Source organism: Dermacentor albipictus, chromosome 2 (assembly GCF_038994185.2).
Source record: "Dermacentor albipictus isolate Rhodes 1998 colony chromosome 2, USDA_Dalb.pri_finalv2, whole genome shotgun sequence".
Classification (NCBI taxonomy): Eukaryota; Metazoa; Arthropoda; class Arachnida; order Ixodida; family Ixodidae; genus Dermacentor; species Dermacentor albipictus.
In genome coordinates this window covers 149,148,016-149,171,169 of record NC_091822.1, presented here as the reverse complement: position 1 = coordinate 149,171,169, position 23,154 = coordinate 149,148,016, and the positions used below count along the sequence as shown (strand labels likewise).

Below are 23,154 nucleotides of genomic sequence, written 5' to 3'. Positions count from 1 at the left end.
GGCTAAGAGAGAGAAAAAGGAATGGCGGTAAAAAAAAAGAGGAAACTAAACTCAAAAAGAGCCGCCGCCTAAATGGCGGACACCGCCGCGTTTCCGAGCTTCGGAGTCTTGGCAACGAGCCCCTTGTGGCAGCCGTCCGGGTGAAAAATTGCCTTGGCCTTCTTCCGCGCCCCCGCGGTGAGTGTTAACTCTTAACCAAACAAGACGGGAAGTATAAGCTTGAAGAAGTGTCGTTCAAAGTAGCCCGTTCGGTCTTACTCTCTCCTGACAGGTTCCTGTTGTTATGTTGTTCCTGTCGTGCTTTTTTTTCGGGCGCATACCCATTTGCAAGTACACCCAATGACCCAAGTTGCCCATTCCAAGTTTGTCTGTTCGGACACATACTCAGCGGTACATGCATACCCGGTTACCTAAGCTGGCGTGGAAGGAGTTCGACGAGGACATACAAGGACGTGCGAACGCTAAGAGAAAAAACAAAATATTGGTCTCCATCTTAGCTGACCTCCAGCAGAGAGCGGGCGAAACGCGACGTGAGAAACAAAAATTAGGGTTTGCTGGCTAAAATAAACCTCGCAATGAAGTTGTCTATTCGAGAGCTGGGTAAACACGAGGTAACTTTATTATATAAGCATTGATAGTTACGATCTTAGTCGTATACTTATATAATTCCCATGCCGACTGCATTCCGTGATCGAAGCACCCGCAGATACTATGGCGCCAGATATCCTTTTAGTGATTTTTGTAGGTATAGCACTATGGCTAAAAGAACCTGCTGCTGTCGCCAGTAAAGGAAATTATAGAGCCGGTGGAGTCACCAGGGCCTGTCGGTTTCCCAAAGCGAAGCTCTCTTTGCCCAATCTCACGACTTTCCGGGCGCTGCTGCTGTGGTCTTGCACGCGCGCCGCCATGGGTTTCTCGCAACACCACCAGATGGCGCTCGTCTCCGCGCATCCCGGCCTGCACCGCCGCGGCAGCGTATCACAGCTTGTGCGTACCGAACGTGCTGTGTCTGTATTCCTGTGCGACAAAAATGCAGGTACTGGGCTGTGGAGGTCGCGTGCTGGGCATGTAAACATTACAATCGTCCAAAGCGTGAAGAGAGCGGCGCTTGGAGCTGTCGGTTCTCAATGTTCGTGGTTTTGCGGTGGTGAAAAAGTCGCGGCAAACGACGGCTGGCGGTATGACTGAAGCGGCATAACGGCTGCGCGCTTCGAAGCCTCCTCTTGCGACGGCGACCAAGGAGCGGCTGTCGGAGGTTGGTGGTACGGCGCTGTGGTTGCAACCGGTGGTGGACATCGGACAGCGGCGACGTAACTCAGGGGTCACTGGTGGTCTTGAAAATCGCTTGCCGGGAACGCCGGCCGGATTTCGTCACGCACCACTTCGGCGATTGACGCTACGGGTCTATCTAGTGTCGGTGTCAGAATCTTCTGAATTTCCTCTCTGATGAGCTCTCTGGCCAAGTCGCGCAAGGAGTTCTGATACTCCGGAGTCACTGCGGCGGCATTGATTGTAGTGCTGGTGGACAGTCGATCGTATTGCCTGCATCGTTGAAGAAGGGCCCGCTCAAGAGCCGTAGCCTCTTTGATGAAGTCAGCGACGATGACTGGCGGATTGCGCACAAGCGCCACGAACAACTGCTCTTTTACACCTTGCGTGACGTAGCGCGACTTCCTATCTTCGGCCATGTTCGGGTCGGCTCTACGAAAGAGGCGGGCCAGGTCCTCGGCGAACATTGTGACCGACTCATTAGGTTGTTGCACCCGTAGCACCATCATTTGCTGGGCGCGGTCGCGTCAGTCGGCACTCGCAAAGTATCCGTGATCTTCTGCCGAAAGTCATGCCAGCTCGTGAGGCTACCTTCGCGGTTCTCGAACCAAGTACGGCCACTTTCATCAAGGGCGAAATAGACGTGGGAGAGCTTTTGCTGCTCAGTCCACTGATTATTCTGTGCGACGCGTTCATACTTGTCAAGCCAGTCTTCAATGTCTTCGAAGACTGCACCGCGATAGCGATCGGGAAACAGCGGATGCAGAACGGTTACTAGTTGTGGACTGGGAAACCGGCTTCTTTGAGGTGCTTGTGGTTGACTGGTTTCGGCCATATCGAGGTGTGTGTGCAGCTGCTGGAGAGAGGTGGTTAAAGAGCGGAGAACTCCGGGGCAAGGCCTAGCAGTCGACGACTAAAGCGATGCATGGGTGTCGTAACTGGTGAGAGTGCGTCCGGGCTAGACGAACGACTCCCAGGAGGACTCCGACGCATCAGACGCGGTCAGTACCCCGCACTTCCACCAGTGTCGCGGTACAACGCGGACAGAACACAGGGAGACGTTCTTCAAGAACAACATGTCAATCTGTTCAAAAACCAACAGAGCAGAGACACGTCTTCTTCGTCATCGCCCAATCTCACTGACCCACAAGACGGAGTCAGTTAGTGCTCCCATTGTCGTCGTCGTCTGCACAGAATACACGCGTCAATATACTTAAACGAGCTGCGACAGATATTTTTGAATTTCATGAAACTTTGATGTAGTAGTTCTGCGGAAACCTACCAGGTGAAGAGAAGCAACTAATAAAGGGATAAAGAGACATCCACCCAATCGTAGCAGTTGCTACATAGGAAATATATAGGGGTTCTTCGGAAGAAAAGCCTCACATTTCAAGAAAATCTATGGAAGAACCTCTGAGAAACTCTCTGCCCATGAAATTCCATGGCCAGACACTTCTCGCGCGTGAAGAAGGATGACAGTTCACAAGGTACCTTATAGATTTTGTTACCAAAGTTGGTCTCGAAATGCATGGCCTGGCGTCATCAACAATCGACGTTGTCTTGACTTCGTGAAAGAGAGCCAAATTTACTGACGTCTAGTCTATAGCGTGTCCCCCACGTAACTTGAGCCAAACTTTAAAAAAAGATATGCAAATACCACGCAGCTGAAAAAAAAAACAATAACGTAACGTTGTTAGCCGTCATTCGGAGGTACTCAGCTTTTTCTTTTACTTTCCGCCTAACTGCATTATTAGTATTAACTAAATAGGTAACTTCTCAAATATTATAATGAGATGAAAAGTGTCAATGAGAAAATTGTAGAACCACAGGAAAAAGTCTCGATACAGCTTTCCGTTGCTAAAAATGTTTTTCCGAGCCCGAGAGAAGCCCGGACCCGAATTTACACACAGCCAGGCGAAACGCTAGGGGAAAATATGTAGAAAAATACCTAGCAACAAAAGCGAACACGGTATACACGGACGCCGCGGTATATCCTCGAGAACGAAGGGAAACAGAACAAAGAGATGTCGCGGCAGTAATAGACTTGGACTATAGGGAAATCGCTTGCGCGTCGGCACTGGATTGTATGGCTGTTGCTCTAGCAGCTGGGGAGGGCTACCGCACAAATAGATCCCTTGTAATTCTAACAGACTCCAAGGAAGCATGCCGAAACTACATTAATGGCAGAATCGGTCAAAAAGCGCTCCAAATCTTCCTCCGCGCTGGCCAACAGAATAAACGCATTAGACATACCATCTTTTGGGTACCTGGGCACACAGAGATTGAGGGCAACCAAAGGGTTGATAGGATCGCTCGCGAGCATGCAAACCGAGTGGACCTAAACAGAGATCCTGAGGATTTCATGACAGTGATCCCAACGTACTCTGACATACTAAATTACCATAGAGGGACGAGGATCAGATATCCCCCGCCCCACAATACACTCACTCAACAACAGGCAGTTTACTGGTGAAAGCTGCAGACAGGAACTTTCCCAAATTTATATATACTATGCAAAATGTTCCCAAGTCAATACAGGGACACATGGCCGTGGTGTGGTGCAATACCCACATTTTATCACATCACATGGGAGTGCAATACGAATAAGGCATACCACAAAATAGAATATCCGAGCGCGGAGCAGTGGGAGAGCGTGCTTCTCCAGCGGCGACCCTAGCCTCCAACGGAAGCTGGTGGATCATGCCCGACGAGCAGCCACGCTCAGGGGACGTATTCTGAAACGTTCGCCGCGGCGAACTTTTCGCACTGGCCACGCCTCCGCCGTAGCGGCGCGCGCTGAATGGCTGCTTTGACAAAACCGGAAATTCAGGTGGCGCAAGTGAATTTCCGGTTTTGTCAAAGCAGCCATTCAGCGCGCGCCGCAACGGCGGAGGCGTGGCCAGTGCGAAAAGTTCGCCGCGGCGAACGTTTCAGAATACGTCCCCAGTAGTGCCCTGGAATAGGGGCGCCAACCATGCAGGCCGGAGATCTTCATCAACCAATAGACGATCAACACATCCGGCCCGACCACTGAATTACTCTTTCTAGAGTAATAAAGTATACTTCCTCCTCCTCCGCGAGTACACACAAAGTGCCTCGAGCGGCCATTTGCGCGGCGTGCCAATCATTTTAGGTTTATAAGCCTCAGCACCAGTGCGTCTGCGTGATGACACGGTTTTCAATGTATATCTCCTCATTTCAGTTTTGTAGAGTGTATTTTACACATGCACGAAGAACCGGTGCTTCACTTTCCTATTCTTTTTTTGTTAACGAAACGTTAGAAATTATATCCTTATTTGAGCCACTGTAGTAGCTCCGGGAAAGATTTCGAAACATGACAAGCTTGGTCTTTTGACATCTTTGCAGTTCTATGTAGTTCACTTTTGCCGATACAAAACTAACCATTCTTCAGCAGATTTCGTCAAAATCTACATCGTCACGACGAGCCAGCGTGGAATCTTCAAGGTGGCGATGCCACCTGCTTCTAGTAAATGTTGCGTCTCCCATCTGTCTTATCAAACCTATCCTCACGGAATGAATAGTTTTATGCGAAGCATATTACGAGGGCTCAACCCAGCTCCTCAGGCGCGGCGGTGACCATGAAATCACGTGACACCGTGACGTCACGACAGAGGAGAAGTGGCTTTGGCTCAACTCTTGCAAGACGGGCTGGGTGGGAATCGAACCAGGGTCTCCGGAGTGTGGGACGGAGACGCTACCACTGAGCCACGAGTACAACGCTTCAAAGCGGTACAAAAGCGCCTCTAGTGAATGCGGTGTTGCCTTAGAAACGCGCTGTTTCTAAGGCGTGCGTCTCTTGCTCAGGCGCACATTTCGTTGCCGCGCCGAACGCTGCTTTGCTCGACGCTCACCGCGTCCAATGCGGGACGCGTAGTCGCTGCCCTGTAGCCCATTGTCTTACACCCCTTGGCGGGTCGACGGGAACGCTGTCGCGTTCCACTCTTGAAGGCGAAGAAGTAATGCATGAGTTGTTTCTTCGTCTAGCCGAACCAAATATAGCCAAGCAACAGCAGTTCACCAGGCTAAACAGTGGTTCAACAACTAAAATAAAGGCTAGTATGCTTCGCATCCTGGGCTTAACCTTACCTAAGCCACAGCCATTTTTTTTTTTACTCTCAGATAGGTAATTTAATGATGTTGCTCAAATCCTTTTTCTCTTTAGTGTTGCTTTAACTTTAGTGTCCATTTAACCCTGTAAGGCCGCACGTATAACAAATCGTGCGCTGTCTCGATACCTCAAAAATTCTGATTTAGGCTTGAGGGAATTTTCACTTGTGAATAACTACAGCGCAGCAGACCGATTAATAATTAAAAGAACTATTGTATTCTAGTTAAGTAATAACTCCAACAACAGATTGTTTCCTCTCTCGTACAACTGTGCTCTGTCTAGGCAGAAGTACAGATGAACGAGATGCGCAACTGTGGTTGGCCATTTAGGGTATAACCTTACGTTGTGCACCCTGCAGCGTCGTCTGCTAACCGTTTTGGAGCGAAGGTGACGTTAGCGTGCATGCGTGCGCAGTATTGCGCTCTCTTTTTGTTCACTGTCTCAGGCTCGCCTTACAGCACACTGCACAGTTCTTTTGTACCAGACTGAGCGTAAGCGTCAGGATGCGCGACCACGTTCTCCGCGTGTTTCAAAGAGACTGCTCGCTTCCGTGAACAAGACCGGTGACAGACGCGTCTGTCTCGGCTCGTCGCTCTACGTGCGGCTTCGTCCGCGGTGCGTTTATATTTAGCCGCGAACTGATCCGGGGTTTCATGTTCTTTCCAGACAGCTAGACACGTGCGCACAATGAAGTACTAGTCCTGTAGTGACAAATAGGGACTAACGCTCCCATCCTTTGTCTTTCTTTAAAGAGCTTTCTTTGCTTCTTCTCCCGACTTTTCGGGCGCTCCTGCTGCTGCTGTGGTCTATAGCTCGTACACGCAGCTGGGTTCATCAGAACATTCATCAGAACATGAATTAGTAAGAGAGCTTTCTAAACACTACATATAATGCCTAAACAGGCACTAGCCCTTTCTGCATGGGTATCAACCAAGAACTCAGGTTGGTGTCCCCAGATGGCTAAACACGAGGAATGACGAGTGGGTATTTCCGAAGCAACTTCAAGAGGTGGCTCAAAAGGGAATAGTAAGCCAGCAAGAAAATTCGAAGCAGTACTTCGACAAGCACCACTTCACAGAGGTCAAGTTGAGCGTAGGAGACGTAGTGGTCATGCGCTGCGTTCCAGAGCACACCGGTGCCCCAACAAAAACCCAGAAGTTCAGAGGTCCATTGAATGTGATTGAAATACTCTCATCGGACACCTACAGAGTGACCAAGATGAACGGAAAAAAAAGGGTCCATTTGATTACCGCGCACATAAGCCAACTGAAGAGATGGGGTGGAAGATGCCAAGAACTCCCCGACCAATCAAGCACGACGACGAAAACAGCGTGCCGACACGTAACACGCGTGTGTCCAAAAGACCATTGTATCTTCGGGACTATACCGTGTAAACTGAGGACAATTCGCTGTCACAATAGCCGAGTGTTAGAGGAATCGGAAGCCAAGTCAGGCAACATAGGAGAGAGAGATGACGGCCGCGAAGGAAGGAAGGAAGGAAATCAACTTTATTCAGGTCCTGCAGGCCACGAGAGCTTTGGGCTCTCATGGAGTGGGCGTCTCCCACGACGGAACCGGGAGGTTGAGTTTCCTGGCGGCGTCGTGGACCTGCTGGACGGCCCAGAGTTGGGGAGCGAGTTCTTCGCTCCGGATTGCTTCTTCAAGCTTGCGCTTGTCCTGTTCGTAGTTTACGTGAGCTTACGAGCACGGCCAGAGCAAATGATGTACGTTAAGGGATGTATTGCAATTGGTGCAATGAGACTTGTCGCAGAGCTCAGGCATGTAATGGTGTAATCTGTTTTGAGTGAAGCCAGTCATCACGCTGTCGTGAACTCTTTGTTTCTCTTATTTATCTATTAAAGAGCGCCCTTCTTTAAAACATGTCTGCCTGCGAAGAAATTCATAACAATTTATATTATAATACTTTTTTATTGAATGACTGCCTACTGAATCATCGTGAACTCTCCACGCTTGAATTTATTCATCAAAATAATAGATATTAAAATTTGTTTCTTTAACACATACGTAAAATATGTCCCACTCTTGGCCAAACTCCGCGAGTGGGTATGTGCCAAGCACATCAAGGTCATCGTAATCATCAAGCTCGGGGCACGCGCCGCTCCCGTGGCTCGTGCATCATGGAGGACGCCGACGTGCTGGAGCTGAACGTGCGGCCTTCCTGCTTCGACCGCCGCGGCCCGCAACCGTTCATCGCCGACCGCGCCGTCCGCTTCGTGTGCGCCTGCAACTACGCCGCCTACAGCGCGCTGGTCGTCGTCCTCGCCGTCCTGGTGATGGGCCTCGTCAGCTATCTGGTCATCGTGCCGGGCCGAGGCGGCCTCGACTACACGCACCGGCGATTCAACTTCACCGATGAATCGCCGGACGGATTCGACGGTCAGGATTTCTCGCCAACCGCTCAAGCCAGCGCAACAACGGTCAGGCTCGCCATTTTACACCGAATATCATTTCTGTGTGCATGTGTGGCGTTACCACGCTTACCTATGGCGAATAGTAATTTTTGGGACTGAATCGAATAAGTATCGCACAGTGTGAAATGGAGCCGAATATGGAATAATTTTCGAATATTCAATAGCCATTCCCACAATCGTGATAAAACGACAAGCACATCCTGGTATCCATGATCCTAACAAGGTTTCGCCCTTATGTTGCACGTTCAAATGGCTGTTTGTTAAGAGCACGAACGGAGATTTAGAAGCAAATTGAGCAGTTTTTTCGCATATACTCAGGACTTTTCGGATAGCCGTGGGAATAACGCTGGCCAAACCAGCCGGCGCACCACTCATGAACTTCTCTCTCCGAAATGCCAGGTCGTCCACGAGAGGGATCTGTGCGGCTCGCGCGAGTGCAACCACGAAGCGGTGCGCATAGTCGGCTCGCTCAACGCGTCCGTGGACCCATGCGACGACTTCTACGCCTACGTGTGCTCTGTCTGGATGGACAAGCACCGTCCCACGAAAGGCCAGGACAGGCGGTCCGTTGACGACGACCTCTTGGACAGCTACTCTCGCTTCCTGGTCAGCGTGCTGGGTCACAGCAATGCCGAGATACCCGCGGCCAAGACCCTCTTCGACGCGTGCGTCGAACCGCCCGCCTCCCTGTTCAGGGACGTCATCACCACCTTCTTCTACATGGTGGGTCTACAGCACTGGCCTTACTCGCTTTCGGACAGGGTTATGGCCGTGGACGTCGCCTCCAAGGTCGGCGCTCTTCACCGTCTCTTGGGGCTGGACAGCCTATTTCACCTCTCCATCATCGAGGATCCCGAAGACAAGTACACGTTCATGTCCATCGGTGAGCCCGACCTGGTGTCCGGATTCATCGAAGGATCCTCCGTCGCAGAGTTCACCTTCTTGGCCAAGGCTCACGAAACGCTCATGTCGTACCTGGGCAGGCCCATGTCGACCAACGTTGCGGTGGTGGAGACGGACCTGGCGCGGCGCATGGCCCCACGAAAGACTCCGGGTTGCTACGAGCTGCTGAGCCAGTGCACGACCGTGCGCCTAGACCAGCTGCCGAAGTCTCGCGTAGTCCACTGGACGCTGCTGGCGAAGGAAGCGTTCGGCGACCGCATCGCGGCAGTGAACCGGTTCGTGAAGATGCCCAACTACGAATACCTGCTGAGCTTCGGCAGCGACGTGCAGCAGACCCTACGGAAGCCGGACATTCTAAACTACCTGGCGTTCCGAGTCTGCATGGCGCTATCACCACTCATCGCCAACGCCACCGTGCGCCACCGGCTTGCCTCCATCGCGTACGGCCGCAACCCACGCGCTGCCCAGCCTATGCTACCGGAGCACTACTGCGTAGGGTTCTTGGACCGTTTCGAGGCGCCCCTCGTCATGGCGTTGGCATACGACCAGTCCGTGGACAGAATCTCGTGGGACCTTATCCGGGAGCTCGTTTTGGGTCACCTCAACGCCACGCTAGCAAGACACCTCAGCTACGACTTCTCCCGTTGGTTTACGCGCGAGTTCGCCGATCACGTCTCCCGACAGCTGACGCGGGTCTCATGGGAGCCCCTGGCTCCTAAGAGGTTCTTCGACAAGGACTACCGCAGCAAGTACCTAAGCGGGCTTTATAGGGAGGACTCCGGCAGCCAGCAGCTGCCTTCCTTCTTCTACTTCTGGCTTCAGCGAGCTGTAAAGAGGGCACGCGGCACCCTGGAGACGGCCGAAGAGGACCTCAGGTCCGGCTGGAACAAGGGCTTCCTCAGCACGTGGCCGCACCTCGGCGCTCCGTTTAGAATCCTGGAAATCCCGCTGCCGGTGTTCGACTTCGGCATGCCCCTCGACCACAGGCTGCGCAAGTTTCACATCGCTCGGGTCGGTACACGAGTCTACTGGAGCCTCTTGAAGTACATCTACTTCCTGGCTTACGGTTTCTACCTAAACACTACGTGGTCCGACCCGGCCTCCGTGTTCGAGAACCTGCGCGGGTGCCTCCAGAAGGACTACGCCCGGATGAGCGCTTCTGCGGGCCGGTCTCAGCTGCACACGCTGCTCCTCTTCGAGAAGACTTCGACCGCGGACATGCTGGACGTCTTGGCAGTCGGCCTGGCCTACCAGTCATTCGAGGAGTACATGGTCAAGGAGGTCTCCAACTTCCGCTTCAGGGAGGCGCGCCAGTTCTCGCCAGAACAGCTGTTTTTCATCTACTACGGGCTGAACCACTGCGAGAACGCGAACCCGCTCTTCGAGAGCTGGCAGCAGGCGAGCGACGTCAGCTCGGCGTGGGCCCGCGTCAACGGCCCCCTGAGACACGTGCCCGAATTCGCGGCGGCCTTCGGCTGCCCCCTGGGTTCGTTCATGAACCCGCACGACAAGTGCAGGCTAGATGAGCTCAGCGCCACTATGCGTCAGCCTTAACGGAAATTCGTTAGGCTATATATTTGACGGGGGCACAGAGTCCTATGATCTAAGGCTTCAGCGAGTTTATAGGTTACCTGTGATGAAGTGAAACGATGCGACCCACGATGTGCAGACGGCGAGAACACAGATATGTGCAGTCTCCCTGACACACTGTCTATATTATGGCGAAGTAGTACTTATAACTTAAGCCTTCATGGACGACGTAGTTTTTCGCTTGCTGATGCCCTGTCCGTGTCTTTAGCATGAACGTTGTTGCTCACCGCTATATCACACGATTTCCGCGGATACTTTAATTGGCCAATTATTTACGCGATACACAACCGAACATGAGTACAATGGAGGCAAGCTACTTAAGTATGGGACAAATGATGCTCCTGTATGCGTGCATCTAAAAATGTCTTAACGTTTCTTCGATACAGTGTTCTTTATTTTTTATGAAAAGAAAGGTACTTTTCGCAATTTGATGTTCATGTATATAGCGTATAGACTTTTCACACCGCGGCAGGCGCATTTCCTCATTGTCGGCGCGTTTGTCTTTTTTGAGATTCAGGCTAGTGTGTTGAAGATTACACCGGACGCTGTTTGGTTGATTACGCATGCGGCGGTTATGTGGAGGAGGGCGTGTGGGTGCGCGTCATTGTGGATCATTGCTTCTCATCCTTTTGTATAAGCGAGCATTGCTTATGCATCCGCGGGGGGTTAGGGTGTTTTCAATGCAAATAAGCGTGACGGGTGTATTTCTTTTACCTCGTTCACACCTATAGCACCAAGTTGTTTGTGAATAAACGTCTAGCGATCGGGACACGAACGCGCAATTGGGCACCCGTTGAACACGAACAATTGAAGAATACAAATGGCGTCGGTGTATCGCCACCATTTGATTTCTGCCGCACGATTAACACGTTTGCATCCGAGGAAATGCAGTCAAGCGCTACGTGCACAACTTGAGCAGATAAACCTCGCATTGTTTAAGCGTGCGTCAACCGCATTGAATATGTGTAATAATGAACTACGGGAGAGAGAGAGAAACAACTTTATTGACCCATATGGAAATGGAGCGCGTTAAGCGCCTGACGGGGTGGCACCCTCTTCACGGGTTCCATATGCTTCCAGGGACGCCTGGCACCTGTGGATCAGTCGGAGCTGGTCTTGCAGGGCGTGACTGGATAGCATGATCTCGCATCCCCACCTTTATGAACTACGGGACCTAGTCTGCTCAGGATAATGCTATGCTGCGCTAAGGAAAGCGTATAGAAAAGCGGAGGAGCGCATATGACGTTATGAGAAGAGAGGAAGACACGGAACAGTCTCGCTGAGGTTGACGTCACGACGGTGGGTGGCACCGTGGATGACTAATCTTCCGCTGTTGGACTTTAGCTACGACGACTTTGTATAATGCGACTGTGTATTGTGTGCGTAGATCTTTATCAAGAGTGCCCGGCGTTGTGGGTCGTCTTCGTGGTTCCACGTTTTCGGCCTGCCTTTGTTTTCGCGTAAAATCGGCGAATCTCTTGTGGAGTTTGTCTTTTTCAACGAGTCCGTGTTAATCGGTGTTTACATCTTTTACTTTTACTTGTCGATTATGCAAATTTTTTTACTTTTATTTTTCGCCTTTTGAATGGCGGCGCCTTATAAACAGGGACACCGACCACCCCAAAAAACGCATCCGGAATGCTGAAAGTAAATATATTCATCCGAAGTATTTGCAATCACGGGGGTTCATCTCGTGGAAGCAGGATCGTTCAGCGCGTGTTACAGCCAGATTGCGAAGCGTGAAGCGTCCAGAATGAAAGAGGATAACACATGTTCTCGATCACGTACAGCTTCTTATCCACTTCGAAAATCGTATGCGAGTTGTGGCAGGCATGTCACCCGCGCCAATGAGGGGAACCAGTCTGAATAATGTCGTCCGACATTTGCCGGCAATTAGGGCCCATGTTTCGCGAAGTGTAGGTGGGCAAATGTGTGCATTATTTATGCGTAACATTATTTGCGCGGCGCTGACACTCATGCGTAGAAACGAAAGACGCCGCTGATGAACACGTTTTGTGCCGAATGGGCAGTTACCGAAAGGCACGGCCACCATAGCGCTCATATTGATGATGATGATGATCCTTTGCCATGGCTTCTACCCACTCAGGGATACAAGCCAAGATTCGGGCGGCGGGATCGAGGTGGGTAAATGAAATTCGTATTTGAAAACGATAAACGCGAAGTAAAAGAAAAACAAAGAGATGTTCTTCAAACCAAGACACTCAAGAACTTCGTCTTTCAACTTTTTCGCGCTGGCGCTGATTTCCCGTACTTGTTCCTCATTGAAATGGCGCAACCAAACTCTGGGGGATCGGCCAAGAATCGGGCGGTGAGAAAGCTATTACTTTTGTTTAAAGAAAATCAAAAGAGTAACATTAGATAAGTGTCTTGTAATCTGAATTAATATGTCTACTGTTACAGATACGAATGATCAAATATCTAAGTATTACAGCAAAAATTATGTGACGAGATGAAGTGAAAGAACAGTTTTAGCGTGCAATTCTTTCCCTCGCGCATAAAGTTGCCCTTAGTAAAAGCCAATCCGTTATGTTTTCTTTCTTTTTTTTTAAATTCGTGAGCATTTTTATGCCAATCCAACAATAAACCAGTCAGCCCATCCGTCCGTCGCACCCTGCAGACAACATCGCTTTCAACATATTGCCCGCGCGTCTCGCTGAAACGCTAAGTGGCGATAGCACAGCGCACAGCCGCCGCAGCAGTACGGTTGATCAGGGTTGATAATGGTCCAAGGCGGATGGATAAGGCGCTCAAGAGCGATAATGGCGTTTAATCATCGCAACGTCATCAGCGCACCTGGCGCCGTCACCGGCAGTAGTGCGTGTATAGCCTCAGCGCTGTCGTTTATACTGGTCGGATCAAGTTTCATAACTTGGATCATTTCACCGGGCTGCGTTTACATGAAGTGGCAGAATGCTGACGCATAAATATTGAATTCCCAAAGGAATTTCTGCGTGACTGTCTTTTTTCCGGTGGTCGCATTGGAAAAAATGAGCACTTACAAAAAAAAAATGAAGACAAAAAAACAATACAGCGAATAAAAAAATTTAGGGGTGGATGTTTTTCGGGGTTTAAACCGAAAACCCGGAACGCTATCGTTATCATCGGAAACATTTACGAGAGATGACTTATTGAGAGAGAGGTGATCAAAAAAAAAAAAAGAAGATGGAGGACGACGTTCACGGCCCACGCTTAGGCTCGAGCGTCACGTGTCAGCACAGAATCGTCTCGTAGCAAGTTTTCCGCGGGTTGCCGAATCCGCCAAGAATTAAAGCGGTCCCGCTCAAAGATGAGTATGCCGACATGCTGCGGTCGGGACACAATTTCGGCGTAGGCCGAAACGACGGATACATCAGAGTGCCGAAACGACCTATAGCTGCGCTCGTTACTCGCTCGCAAATCACTCGGTTATGTTTTTTTTTTATATATATATAAGTGCACCACATATCTGTAGGCATTGTCCTCGTCGATTTCGTCTGCTCGCGGACGAAGCTCTGCGAACTGGACAAAACGCGCCGTGGTAGTCAGCCATTTTGCTTGCGTTAAATACAGGCGATGGTAAGAAGGGGGGGGGGGGTGGGGGGGGAGGGGCTACCTTTGCTGCCACACGACGCAAAGCGAGACAATAGTACGACTTCAGTACAACGTTGGTTCTTGATACGGCTTAAGCGTCGATCAGTACTTAAGTCATAAGTTTAGCCCAACCATGAAGTGCTCTTATACATAATAACAGACACAGCAAATGCGTTTCCAGTATTTACGGCGTATGAGCCCGTCTGGACGCCTGCTCGTCGCTGATCTTGCTCTAGCCGCAGGTCAGGTCCCCCTAGCGCCACTTTATACATAAATCCTTTTTTTATGTTCACACACACACACACACACACACACACACACACACACACACACACACACACACACACACACACACACACACACACAAACACACACAAACAAACACACAAACACACAAACACACACACACACACACACACACACACACACACACACACACACACACACACACACACACACACACACACACACACACACACACACACACACCAAAGACAGAGCTATCAAACATAATAAGGAAATATTAGGTTAACATTGCCGCAATGGGTTCGAGGAAGACCCGCGCAAAACGAGGCAGCGTGCAGCTTGCGCCGAAATCTAAAAGCGCTGCGTAACGTAGAAAGCACAGGGCCCCACCACAATGCGCAGCTTCCATAATATTGCATCGCTTTACTGTTGAGCAGTGGAACGAAAAAATATACAGGATAATAATAAATGCTAAATGTCTAAATGCATAAAAATATTTATAGTAATGCCACAACAACGCGATAATTAAAATTTAAAAAAAATATGAACAGCCAAGGCCGCAGCACATGCACTTCGGTGCTGCGTGCAGTTCAACGCGGCAGTTGCCAGCTGAATCGCACGCCATGGCGCCGCATTTCGCGCAGCTGCATCTGCCTGTGAAGTCCCAGAGGACACGGCGGAATGACGTCACTCGCCGGCGGAGGAGGGGACGGCACGGGTGGGGGCGACACGACGGCCGTCTCGGCTTCGGGCACCGCAGACAGCCGGCTTCCCGTCCACACGCCGGGCAGAGGCACCTGGTGGATGGGCACCCCGCCCTCGACCATGGTGGAGTTGAACGGTCCCTCCGACGGGGCCCCACGGTGACAGCCGGCGTCTTGCTCGACGACGAAGGAGGAGCAGCTTGCGCTTCCGTCAGCCACCGAGTCGACACGGTCTTCGTGATCGACGGCACAGCGCATGGTCTCGACCTCTTCGTCGAAGTACGAAGAGGGCGAATCAGAAGCCGTCGTCGCGAGGTCAGAGCTGCCGGAGGAGGACGTCCGAGATGCCCCACCGTCGCTAGCGTGAGGAGGCGGAGAACCATCCTGCTGTGGGTCCGTGGCCGCCACCGGGAGCCCCGTAGTGGCCGTGGAAGACGCCGCCGGCCCAATGTTCCGAGAACGACGCGCTGCAGGGACCGGAGAACACATGCCGGGTGCCAGGCGTCCGCGAAGCGCTCCCCGCCCACGTCCGCGGCTCCGCTTGGGTGCTTCGACGCCACGACGCCTCGGCGCCATACTTCTTGTTGACTTTTGTTTGATTCCCGGAGCAACTCAGACAGGCGCACCTCTTTTCGTCGTCGTCTTTCGCCGCAATCTGATTGTTTCGACAGTTCTGCCTGGTGTCCGCCTGGTGGCTTGATTTACTATCAGATGAAACGACGGAGCCGCTGTAGCTGGACCGGCGTTCTTGTAGCGTTCTATATTTAGGTTTCTGTTCTCCTTATGTCATGCTTAAGCCACGTGCTCGATCCCAAGCGATAACAGCGGTGCGGCAGAGCCCGAGCGATAATAGAGCTCCTCCGTCAAGTCACCCTCACGGCGGCAGTATACGACGGAGGCAATAAGAATTATAAATTAAATGTATCGCTACAGAAAAAAAGTATGACCCATGGATGGACTTATCTCATAAGAGAAAGCACGCAGCGCGCCACTTCCCCACAGATTTCTCTAGGAAAAGCTACAAATTCGTGCAGAATTCATCCACGATGACTATCCAAGTATACGAATTGTATATTGCAGCACAGGCGGTCTGCATGGGCACTCCTTCGCTCCTCCGTATAAGTGGCGGTGCGTTCGACGATAAATTTCTATCTCCAAACGGGCACCTCCCTTTCCGCGTCCTTCTGCCATGTTTGGCGCTAATAATCTTTCCGGTATTTTTCCCGCTAAAAAAAATGGCTGTGGCTTAGGTAAGGTTAAGCCCAGGATGCGAAGCATACTAGCCTTTATTTTAGTTGTTGAACCACTGTTTAGCTTGGTGAACTGCTGTTGCTTCGCTGTATTTGGTTCGGCTAGACGAAGAAACAACTCATGCGTTACTCTGCTTCGCCTTGGACGCCCCCCCGCATTGGACGCGGTGAGCGTCGAGCAACGCAGCGTTCGGCGCGGCAACGAAATGTGCGCCTGAGCAAGCGACGCACGCCTGAGCCTTAGAAACAGCTCGTTTCTAAGGCAACACCGCATTCACTAGAGGCGCTTTTGTACCGCTTTGAAGCATCGTACTCGTGGCTCAGTGGTAGCGTCTCCGTCTCACACTCCGGAGACCCTGGTTCGATTCCCACCCAGCCCATCTTGCAAGAGTTGAGCCAAAGCCACTTATCCTCTGTCGTGACGTCACGGTGTCACGTGGTATTCAAGGCGACACCGCCGCGCCTAAGGAGCTGGGTTGAGCTCTCGTAATATGCTTCGCATAAAAAAATCGTGTCATTGCCTGTCCGTTTCGGTATAGCTCGACGTCCACGCTGTGGCATCGTGCTTTTGCTGAGAGTGCGCCTCGATATGCGACTTAACTGGGAGTAGCTGACGCTCCTGTTCGCCATTTTCATTTCATTTCGCACTGCCGCACCACGTGCACACCGCACAGAACGAGGGCAAGAAAAGTGACGCGCGGATTCGATTCTGCTCAGCACCGAAGAAGTTTTTTAACAACAGGAACAAAAAAAAAATCTTTTGCCGTTGAAGAGTGGCACATAACCATTGGCCACCCGCCGGGGTTGCTTAGTGGCTACGTGGTGTTGGGCTCACAAACACGAGGTCTCGAGATCGAATCCCGGCTCCTTGCGGTAGTGATACCCTTCGCACAGGCTGGCACCCCGGATCGACCTCAGCAGCTGACGCCGTGGACGAGCGTAGCCCTCCCCACTACACGCCCTCCTCCCACGCCTCGGAAGCGCAGGTGATATTGCCCACGCGGCGGGGGATGCCGTGGCCGCCGACAACTCAGCGCAGGGCGTCTCCCATCCGCTTTCCGCCCTCAGGCTTTCATAGTGACCTCCTCCTCCCCTTTCCTCCTCACGCTCCCTTCTTTCCTCTTTCGCCGAGCTAGTTCGCTCGGTTACGCGCTACGACGCCAGGGTACGCCGACGCTCAACGCAGGAAGGGGCGCCTAAGAGATGCGCTTAAATGCATGAATGTCCATTTGAACGACGCTGAGCTTTCCTTCGATTTATGAGGTCCTGGCGGGAAAGCGAGCGCGTTCATAACCTCGGCGCGTTTGGATTTGGCCTTACCGAGGCACAGTTAGCAGGTGAGACCTTGGGTGCTGCATGAACGCTCGATTATGTAATTCTTTCACATTCCCTCATATAAGCATTCATAAATATCTATGTCGAAGTTTTGTACACGCAACTTTTGTAAACAAAGTTGAAAGACATCCTTTGCACCCTTGTCAGAGGGGAAAAAGACTTTGTACTCGTAGGTACCGCCTATCTTACATGCACTCAACAACCCAGCATCATGCAACGACTGTGTTTATGGGAAGTTTATTTCAACAAGAGACGATACGAACGCTGAGTCACAATCATGGCACGATTTCACCAGGAGGATGCCATATACAAAGTACGAAGCATTGTATACACAGCACGTTTTGAAAGGAGTGTCTGAGTCCCCACTCACTACCATGTAACTGCAGTGAACCACGGAAACGCACAGATGCACATAAAGTTCTTGTCACATTACACAAAATGATGTTCAATATTTACAGTGTACACAATGGTTATGTACAATGATGATGTGAGTTTACATAGTTTCGTATTCAAGAGTTCGACGACAGTTCGTCCGGTCAGATAACATGATGATGAAGAAATTGCGGTGACTGACCAAGTCAAGGCGAAAATAACAAAGAGACGTTTCGGAACCCGTACGGGTTCCTTGATCACACTAAAAGCGGGCAAGAGCCGCAAATCATTTTTATGCCAAAATGTGCCGTATCATATCGTACCCCGGTGTCATTAACAAGGTACAATGCGCAGACTGCAGATACAGTTACACTGGTGGAACCGGCAAATTCACGAGAAGAATAAAAGAGCACCAAAGGGACGTCTCCAACAAGAAAAAAGTTTCGAACGCCCTCGCCGAACATATAATCGCAGTCACCGCATCGATTCGGAAAACACTGCTATAATAGTTAAGGAAAAGAATTCGATGGCACGACTCATGTTAGAATCTTTATTTATTCAAACTAGTGACAATAGTATCAACAGGACTAATGGAAATCTTTCTGCCAAGGAAGGAAGGAAATCAACTTTATTCGAGGTCCTGCAGGCCACGAGAGCTTTGGACTCTCATGGAGTTGGCGTCTCCCACGACGGAACCGGGAGGTTGAGTTTCCTGGCGGCGTCGTGGACCTGCTGGAAGACCCAGTGTTGTGGAGCTAGTTCTTCGCTCCGGGTTGCTTCCTCAAACTTGCGTTTGTCCTGTTCGCATTTTATGTGAGCTTGCGAGCACGGCCAGGGTAAATGATAGACGTTAAGGGATGTATTGCAATTGGTGCAATAAGGCTTGTGTAGAGCTCAGGCATGTAATGGTGTAGTCAGTTTTGCGTGGGGTATGTGTCTGTTTGTAGCATTCTGAGTGTAACCGCTTGAGCTCGAGTGAGCGTGCGGTGTGGCGTGCTACACTATCTGCGTTGTAGGTAGTAGTGTTTCGTGATTTCATTGTGTGTAGTGGGGGCGTCCTTGTTCTCCGAGTGGTCGGGTGAAGCCACGCGGTCTGTTAGCGCGCACCCAGCCTCGTGCGCCGCCTCGGTAAGGTTGGGGACGTCGCCAAATCTTTGGTCCTAAGTTTGCCGGGAACCAGTATATGACGTGTTTCTTCATCTCTTTCTTTGCGAAAATTCTCAGAGGCTGTGCACAGACCGTGCCCTTTTGGAAAGCTCTCATTGCGGCTATGGAGTCACTGTAAATATGAGAACGATTGTCGTTGGTGAGCGCAACAGCGATCGCAACTTGTTCGGCCTGCTCAGGCTTCCTTGCAATTACCGTGGCTGCATGTCTTGTGGATCCGCGCCCATCCACAACCGCCACTGTGAAAGTGTATGCAGCCGCGTCCACAAAAGCTGAGCGTTCGCGGTTCGCCAAGGCTTGGTTAAGGAGGAATTGTCCTCTCGTTTGTCGTCTGCCCTTGTCGTTTTCGGGGTGTACGTTTATGGTTATAGGTAGGACCGTGATCTTGGCACGGGTGTCCCGTGGGAGGTCCGCAAAGTTTTTTTCTATGTTTTCTTGAGCAAAGCCTAGCTCCCCTAGGTCGTGCGTTCCGGAGGCGTCGTGCAAAGCCTAACAAGCTGGGCGCGCTACTGGGCTTCGGCAATTTCTTCCAGGGTGTTGTGCATGCCCAGGCGCCACAGCTTCTCGTTGCTGGTGCTCGTCGGAATGCCGAGAACTTGCTTGGTGACCTTTCTGATTTGGGCATTAAGTCTGTCTCTTTCGGAACGTGACCATTTGAGGATTGCCGCAACGTATGCGAAGTGACAGGTGACGAACGCGTGTATGAGTTTGATGACATTATGTTCCTTGAGTATGTTCCTGTGTCTACCTCCAATTCTTCTGATGAGCCCGATAGCGTTGTTCGTCTTGGTGATGAGCTTCTGAACCGTAGAAGCATTGATGTCTTTAGTCTCTACGATCATACCCAGGTCACCCATTCCCTGCGTCACATTTTGGCATAAAAACGACTTGCGGCTCTTGCCCGCTTTTAGTGTGATCAAGGAACCCGTACGGGTCCCGAAACGTCTCTGTGTTATTTTCACCTTGACTTGGTCAGTGACCGCAATTTCTTCATCTTTACATAGTTTTGTAGCCATGCTATGAGAAATGTAGATACAAAGATAATCATGCATACGAGAACAGAGAAGTCAGGGGCACCTACATACATGTATACTAAGTGAATATTTTTGATGGCGTCGCTCCAAGAACTTGGCTGTTCGAAAATTAAGGCATACACGCCCACAAGACACTGACAGGAAACCGCAAGACCACTGTCGAACGAAGACCTCTTCCCCATTCAATAGGTTTTGAAAAAGTTGATTTCAACAAGACACGATACCAACACTCAATCGTCTTCGGCTGAGGCCTACCAACGCCATTAGAGCCAACCTACAAGGCAGGGCCGCAACATACCACTTCGTATTGCCTACATAGTTTCCCAAGGTAGCTGCTTAGATTGATTTACAATATCTTTCTTAAATCTCAATTTATTCCAAGAACGCTGATGGGGCCAGTTGATTTGATCACTGAGCATAGAACGTTTTATCTAATTTACGCGTCACAAGCACATCTGCCGTCTATCGCAAATAGATCATAAAAATTCATGAGGCGTTCCACTCTGAGAAGGGAGATATGTCTAGCCAAAAAAATTCTTAACGGCGTTGAGCTTCGGAAGGTGCGCCGGCACATGTGGCTACACACACATAACCCTTCGTCGTCGAGAAACGTGGAACCGCCTCTGTGCGCGCGTTGTACTGAACCAAGGCGCGTTACCCGCTATTAGCGCCTTCTTACACAGCCCGCATGCTGGAAACTCCCCAACGTTCACGCCGGCAAGGCACCAAGCCAGCACATCCAGTGCCATCTGCTGGGGCTCTTCCGACAGTGTGCCGTTGATTTGCGAGAGGTAGTTATCTAACCAGATGCGATCAAGTACTCGGAAGCTTGATCCGAAGTTGCGATCCAGTAGGTCTCTGTCGGACCTTGCGCAGGCGCCGTCGAATCCTGGTGCCCTGCCCTTGCGGCGTCGACGTCTCTTTGCGACATTCTCGGTGTGGCGATATGCGTCGTCGGTTCTTGCTCGTCTCTTACCAACGACATCGCGGGCACGCTCTTCTACTCGGGCGGCTGATTTGGCACGACGTCGACCGTTTCTCTCCCGCCTCTGCTCTCGCGGTCACTCCTCGTAGGTACGCTGCTCTGCAGGCATACGGATCACGAGTCGCCTTCTCACAGCAAAGGTGGATAGGAATGGTGCCGAAAATTGCCCTTGGCCGCCTTGACAGGCGCACACTACGTCACACAATACGTCATACATTCACAGAGACACAGCGGTGACGGTGCGCCGTTTTTGCACAGGTGTCCGTTAAACCGAGCTCCGACGCGAGCGGCGATATGCGTTTGCTTTTGTTGTTGGCTCCTTCACTTTCACTATTTAGGAGAGAGTTCTTCAGCGCGGATGCCATACAATCCCAGATCCTAGCCGCGGACCGCTTCTCTGTAAAATAAAATAAAAAAAATTCCGTGCCATATCACTCTGAAGGTGGGTGACCAGCGGAGCTGCATATATGGGGATAATATATGTTTATGTTATTATCATATGATGTTGATTGAAAATAAAACACATATCCTAATGAATTTCGGTTTTTCACAATTTTTTCTCGTTTAATTGGCTTGCGCAATGTTTGTTTTATCTTTAACCTTTTTTGTTTGCTTTCTTGGATTTATTATGTGGTCACCAAGGTGACTATCGCTTTATGACCGCTATAATATACGGCCAGTGGCTCTGTGGCGACGCTGGAATGGTTACTGGCCAATGTGGTATCTATGCACTACCGATGACGCGTTTGTGTAACATCGAATGCGGAAACCTTCCAAGAGAAACCCCACGAACCACTTTCCATCTGACCGAGATACCTCTATGCTGATATCCCCGACAATTACAATGGGAGTGGAGACGGTAAGGGTGATCCAACCAGATGTGCTTAAGCTTGTCTTTTGCGGCACGTTCTTCGTCCGTATTACGTGGCGCGTGCCGTCGCCGCGCACATTCCCGCTTCTGTTCGCGACGATGTTCTTCGTGGGCGCGCTGGTCTTCCGCAGTACTCACCGCACGTGGCCTACTCACTGCACGGATGAAAGGGAACTGAAGTGAGATTACATGGTTTGCCACACAGCCCGTGACGTCAAACCGCAATAAATACAGTGTCTATTCAAGTTTTACTTCTTTATTGCGATATATTTATCACGTTTTGACACTTCCCGCGAATAAACGCAGCTGGGACATACCCGGCGATACGCGTTTGCTTGATCCTTTGGCTCTTTTAGCTCTGGATTGGCGGCCGTCTTTTTTGCCTACGCACACAAACCATCCGAACCTAGCTTATAACAGCTCCGCTGTATTAATGATCAGCCAGCCGCAACCGGTAAGCACCCTGGGGCCATTAGGTTTTAATTTTTAGGGCGAAAACCTTAGATCTATATGTTTCAAGGTCGCCTTGTGAGCTAGAGAAAATATCACGTGACTCAAGGCAGGCTAGAAGCGAACCAAATCTTGTTCAGCCGTGTACAAGAGTTGACTAAGGATTAGAAAATTAGTGATTGATTCCTGTTGAATTAATGTGGATTAGGTTGAAGTAGGGCCGATTAAGGTATAATAATTAAGGGGGTTATGGTGGAATAGGGTGGATTAAGGTTATGAAGGAGGATTAGGATGTAGTGAGGTGGATTAAGGAAACAAAGGATGATTAAGCTAGATTATGGAGGATTAGGGTGGATCGGGGTGATTAAGCTGGATTAAGGTGGGTTAATGTGGATTACTTGGGATTAACGTGAATTACAATAAGATTTACAAGGCTTTCGCCTTCGTGTCTCCTAAGCGATTGCTAAGGACCGCTGGGATTTGTTGCGTTAGGTCATATAAAGCAGTTTTTCTCTTTTATTGATTTCCCCACTTTGTAGGTATACGTGGGACGAAAACTGATGGCCAACTTCCACGGCAGACCAGTCTAAAAATCGTCTTAATTTTTGTTTCAGATTGAACCAAACCAAACAGGCATTGGTAAAGATAAATATCTGCGAACACATCATATATTCAACAGGTGAGACCACAGAACATAGAGTTTCTCACTACATTACCTAGAGGGAAATCTGGCGCTGCTACGCTGTGGTATGCAAGGGAATGCCGGTATATTGTGGATTCGGATTGGCATCGTTCTCGTAGAGACAGGACACCTTGAAGACGTGCT

At 50.5% G+C, this 23,154-nt stretch overlaps 1 protein-coding gene and 1 pseudogene across 1 annotated transcript; both read left to right on the top strand.

The window, feature by feature from the left end:
• Window positions 1-2,194: 2,194 nt before the first annotated feature.
• LOC135899881 (uncharacterized) lies at window positions 2,195-6,792 on the top strand (annotated as a pseudogene).
• Window positions 6,793-7,535: 743 nt separating this feature from the next.
• LOC135899880 (neprilysin-like) lies at window positions 7,536-11,911 on the top strand. Its single transcript, XM_065429276.2, has 2 exons — window positions 7,536-7,836; window positions 8,230-11,911. Exons 1-2 carry the CDS (start codon window positions 7,537-7,539, stop codon window positions 10,285-10,287), a joined length of 2,358 nt encoding a protein of 785 aa, XP_065285348.1. The 5' UTR covers window position 7,536; the 3' UTR covers window positions 10,288-11,911.
• Window positions 11,912-23,154: the final 11,243 nt, after the last annotated feature.